This window comes from Limulus polyphemus, unplaced genomic scaffold (genome assembly GCF_000517525.1).
Source record: "Limulus polyphemus unplaced genomic scaffold, Limulus_polyphemus-2.1.2 Scaffold2322, whole genome shotgun sequence".
Classification (NCBI taxonomy): domain Eukaryota; kingdom Metazoa; phylum Arthropoda; class Merostomata; order Xiphosura; family Limulidae; genus Limulus; species Limulus polyphemus.
In genome coordinates, this window is record NW_013667932.1 from 142,821 (window position 1) to 148,767 (window position 5,947).

At 35.1% G+C, this 5,947-nt stretch overlaps 1 protein-coding gene across 3 annotated transcripts in view; it reads right to left on the minus strand.

The window, feature by feature from the left end:
* LOC106466614 (metalloprotease TIKI1-like) overlaps positions 1-5,947 on the minus strand; it is a 37,928-nt gene that overhangs the window by 9,454 nt on the left and 22,527 nt on the right. For all 3 annotated transcript variants that reach the window (XM_022394655.1, XM_022394656.1, XM_022394654.1), the window contains exon 4: positions 3,815-4,136. In XM_022394655.1, the coding sequence (XP_022250363.1) occupies positions 3,815-4,136 (322 nt within the window). The remainder of the gene's footprint in view (positions 1-3,814; positions 4,137-5,947) is intronic.

The window sequence follows — 5,947 nt, forward strand, 5'->3', positions numbered from 1 at the left end:
CCATCTTACAAACAGGTTATTAATGCTCTGATTAAAGAAATCACTTGGCTATTAAGCAAAAAACATGCACATGCCCTCTTTAACACCTTCCACATTTGCATTCGTCTCCTCATTAAAATGGTGTTGCAGCGAACGAAAAAGATGGTAATCTGATGTTGCCATATCTGGAGAATATCGTGGGTGGGGGAGGACTTCCCAATCCAACTCTATAATCTTGTGTTGCGTCAAACGTGCCACATGTGGACGTGCATTGTCGTGGAGAAGAACACCTTTCAGCTTGACGAGTGAAGGGCGTTTCTGATGAAGGGCTTGATTTAAACGTTCTAGTTGTCGACTATAGATCTCTGCATTGACAGTTCGCTGTGAATTGAAGAGTTCGAAATGAATTACTCCTTTGATGTCCCACCAACTGGAAAACATCACTTTCTGCGGATGGAGTCCAGGTTTTGGGGTCGGGAGTGGTTTTTGTCTAAGACTGAGCCATTGTTTTTGGCGTTTAATATTCGCATAGAGAATCCATTTTTCATCATCGGTGACAATTCTGTCCAAAAATGCTTCCCACGCCAGAAGAGACGAAGCAACGTTCACACGTTGGAAACAATGATTATCAGAATGTTGTGGCATGTTGAAACTTCACATGGCTTTGTTATCTACTGTAGTTTAAAATATTATATAATTTAAAACCATTACGTAACAAAACATGTGTTATTTAATTTCACTCTGAATCCAAATTTTATGAAAGGGCAATTTTATTAGTTACAGTTAGGGATCCCAACTGAAGTAGATAAGCAAGTCTTAACTTTTACCGAATAGTAAGGAGATTGTTCAGTTGTTATTATCGTTTTGACCCCCATAGTGGCTCAGCGGTAACTCTGTGGGCTTACGACACTAAACATTGTGTAGCTTTGCGTTTAACAACGACACCAAGTTATCTTTTTATACATTTTATTTAGCCCGCGACACTAACTGAACCGGCAGATGTTTCAGTACAATATATAAGATAAAAAATCCCTATTTTGACTCTCCTAAATATTACAGCTTTTAGACATGGAGTTAAAATAGAGATTTGTAGCTTGGGGAAATAATGTCAACACTATGTCTCAAACCTTAAGTTTGTTTGTTTACTTTTGTGCGATTGTATTTTCACTTTAAGCTATCTATCTTGTTTCTGTATATTTGAAGATCTCATTCCCCTATTTAATGTTTCTTTAGTGTGTTTTATACCTATCATGGATACAAATCTGTATAATAACAATTATTTGAAACAGTTTAATGAAATACGTAGTTAGAGTATAATCGTCAGTCGGGAAAAAATGGCAACCTTTGGATTGGCTTCATGCAGATTGCTCCATTGTTATCATTGATAGTAATACTGCATGTATGATGTATGGTAATCAACATGCCACATGTTATTTATGTATATGCTTGTATACAAAAGTGTTGGCTGTAATTCGACCCTTACCATCAGCCATCACCGTGATTACCGATCCGATTGGGTGTTAACGGTTAAACAGCCGCTGTTACTTGCTACAAAATACGCAATGATGCGTTTCTTAATATTGCCCAGGTTTTATCATAATACTCACTGCCAGTTTTGCTGTAGGCTGACGGAACAATATTAAATAATAAAGAACAACAAATGGGCGATCCCTATTATTTATTAATTTGTTTCAGTTATAGTTCAGGATTTTGAAAACTACAATAATCAAGAAACAAGATTTTAATTTCACCTGATTGTCTGCGAAGCAAAACCGTTCGGCAAAAACAAAATTCGCAGCTATTTATCATATACATGCTATTTTATTAAGCCTTTCCAAACGTAATAAGTGTTTATTGTATATTAATTTACCGACAAGACTTAAACGAATTAACTTAAACACTGTTAAATCTCATGAATTTCCTAGGTACTTCAGCTGAAGGTGAAAGATCCTTCAGTGAAATGAAACTGGTGAAAACAAGAGTTCAGCTGAGATGGACGACAAACTGAACTACTTGTTCATTATGGGTTGCGAACAGGTCATCTCTGTCATTAGCTACACTAGTGATATTATATATAGATGGATGCGAACTATATAAAAGATGTATAGCTATCTGGAATCTATATGACTGTACGTATCAGGTTCGATCATTGGTTCTCGTATATTTAATTGAGTAATGTCTTAAAATTAAACAAAAAAATAACAGCTTGCAAACGTAAATCAGCAAAGATTGCGAGTCGTGTGACCTGAATATCTATTTATGTTTGTTTACATAGCGACGTTAATATGACCTTCATTGTTTTGTACGTGTATGTACGAGTTTGTTATTATTATCTTCATTGTTTTGTACGTGTAAGAGTTTGTTATTATGAACTTCATTGTTTTGTACGTGTATGTGTGAGTTTGTTATTATGATCTTCATTGTTTTGTACGTGTATGTGTGAGTTTGTTATTATTATCTTCATTGTTTTGTACGTGTACAAGTTTGTTATTATGATCTTCATTGTTTTGTACGTGTATGTGTGAGTTTGTTATTATGATCTTCATTGTTTTGTACGTGTATGTACGAGTTTGTTATTATTATCTTCATTGTTCTGTACGTGTATGTACGAGTTTGTTATTATTATCTTCATTGTTTTATTATTATTACAAGTCACGTTTATGTAAAATACTTTAATCGGATGACAAAGATCGATACTGTCACCTAAGTAACCATAGTAACCATGTAGTAACCCTACACAAGAGAGTAACAAACCACGTGGTTTATGTTCATGTAGCAGCCCTACACAAGAGAGTAACAAACCACGTGGTTTATGTTCATGTAGCAACCCTACACAAGAGAGTAACAAACCACGTGGTTTATGTTCATGTAGTAACCCTACACAAGAGAGTAACAAACCACGTGGTTTATGTCCATCTAGTAACCCTACACAAGAGAGTAACAAACCTCGTGGTTTATGTTCACGTGGCAATAGGTAGTAACCCAACACAAAAACGTAGATCGATTCACGTATTCTCTCTCTGTGATATTGTTTGAAATAAATCGTCTCTTCATACGAGTGTCTGCTTTACTTGTACGTAGAAGGTTTTTGACCGACTTTGTTCAGTGAAGTATCTCTGGTAATTAATTATCATGGCAAGGACAACGGGTCTATACGGGGCCGACGTGGCTGGAATACTTTTTAATACCCAATAAAAGCTTAAAAGTTTGACAGCCGCGGAATGGTCAAATATTATTTCTTCTCGGTGTTTGAATATTAACGCAATGTTAACTGTTCAAAGACACTTGTACTTTAAAAACTATGTATAAACGCATCACACCATAATAGAAGTTGACTTAACATGAGGATAACAGGGGTTTACGATACATAACTTTACACCAATAACTGAACTGACCTTCCAGCAATGAAAAAGCGCGAAAATTATCAAAATAATTGGTATAATAAATGTTACGTACTGTATCAATATTTTTATATAAACAATATAGTGGCATTCGTAAATCCAGCCAATTTTCAAATAAACGGGAACAGTGACTTTAAAAGGTAAAACCAAGGATGAGCGTGGCTCTATCGTTACCGTGCCCGAAGTGTGAATCTGAGGATAGGCGTGGCCAGTTTCATCTCTCACTTGAGTAATATGAGATCGAGTCACAAAATGAAACTACGTTGTGGCTTTAAGCACATCACTATTAACAATCCCATTACAGGTTTTTCGGTAAGACAGTATAGCTGTTGTAAGAACTAACAAACCTTGAATATCAGGATCAACAACGAAGACAAACTTTGAACAGAAAAAAAAAGAAAAAGTAAGAGATATTACAAAAGAAGTAAACTTACCAGCGCCAAACGCAAAGAAGAAACTCTTATCTGGATACACGTTCAATAATTCAGAAACTCTCTCGGCCATTCTCTTATTCCGCTTAAATATCAGTTCGTTCTTAAAATAATCGTCGATAGCTTTGGCGATAGATATATCGCTTGAGAGCAGCGATGTATTTACAAGATTTGGCACGGAAGTTGAGTCGTGGTTGAAGATTACAGCGTTTAAGTCTCCACAATTGTAATGTCTGATTAAGTCTTCCGTCGTGTACGTCACTTGAACCTCTCCGCTCCGGATATTCTCGTGTTGAAACAGAGTCTGATTTAAAGCAAAAATTACCTACAGAAAGTAAAAATAATGCCAGTGATTTAATGTAAAAATTATTAACAAAAATTCAAAACAAAAACCAGTAATTTAAAGCAAAAATTACCAAAAAAAAAGCGAACATCACTTAAGCTAACTCATAGAACTAGTAGTCAAAAATATAAAATGCGTTTGTTATCATAAAGTGGACTTAATTTGTAATCCGAAATAATTTGTCCAACAATAGAAATCATTACAACAATAGCGTAATCTTCGTTAATGGACCGGATCAGGTGTGGAACACGTTGATTAATGTCAACTGTGTATTGGTTCTATTCATTTTTGTAATTGACTTACAGCCTTTAAAGTTCTCAAGTCGTTCATTCCAACACTAAGCCTAAAGCTCTCGTTATGCACAATTCTGACATCACTGGTGGTAGAGAACCTAATGACACCTTAATGTTTAGTCGATATATAGGTTGTTGTTGCTGTTTTGTCATGTTAAACTTAGGTTTCAGTAAATATTCTTTGTTTTAACGCCAAACAAGAACGTCAATAAATTCCAGGAAATAACACACACGTCTTGTTTTGTTGTTTTATGAATCGTTGAGGTTGCGGAAAACAAGCATAATATTTTAATTCAGGACCTGAAGACGAAAAGCAGAAAAATTTCGAAACGTCATCCTCTACACTTGAGCTGCGTTAGCAAATTGTATAGTCATCAATATATTTCTACAAGGATTTCAGTGGTCGATCACTCCTTGTAGATCTACTAATGAACTCAAAGTCAATGCTTTGACTAAGTACAATGAAATACAAAAACTGTAATTATATTGATATTCTATAATAGATAGTTCAGGCAGAGTATTTATATTGAACTGATCGACCACTGAAATCCTTGTAGATCTACTAATGAACTCAAATGTCAATGCTTTGACTAAGTACAATGAAATACAAAAACTGTAATTATATTGATATTCTATAATAGATAGTTCAGGCAGAGTATTTATATTGAACAAACGAATGCCTGTGAGGTTTCTCCAATGAAGGCTCAACGTTTAAAAATAAAAAAAGTTCCTTAAAACCGAACTTCTACCTCGTTATCAACCCCTTACAGGACCCCGGTAACCCTCAGGGTTATAAATACACGGCCGGGTAACCAGACAGATCCAAACTTTGTGATAGCCTCATAACCTCAGGGGGCTTAATTGTAAAAATGTTAACTCGAACTACATCTAACAATAAAGAAAAGCGAATGACAAAAACCTTAACGTACATGTAGCTGATATTTGTTTTAAACTGAAGCGAAATGCACTAGAATTAATGTGAACAAACTATTCATTTTCAAGGAACATTATCTTTTGTTTAGGCTGATTTAAGCTAAATAATGTTCCCTGAAGTATTTCTTTTTTCACTCTGCTTCTGCCAAGTACGTGTGTGTTTCTTAAAATAACCAGAAAGACAATCCAGGTTTACAGACCCATTACATACACCTTGTGTATGTTTTCAAACTTTATAAAGGAACTGTATCAATACTCTTGTGTAATACGGACCCATTATATACACCTTGTGTATATTGTTACGTCTTCGTTTGTTAATTAACTTTCCGTAACTTCGTTCCGACGAAACTTTAGCGACACAAGACCTTACTTAATAAAACTGGTTTATTCTTTCGGAATATAACTTCACGATACACTTGATTTCAACATTCGCGCTAAAACAAACGCTATAACGAACGTTAACTTCAACAATACTTTTTCACTGCAGATCAATTACTCACTATCTACACACACACATTATTGTGTCGTCACGTTGTCACCCTCTTATATTATACCTAGTCTACCCTA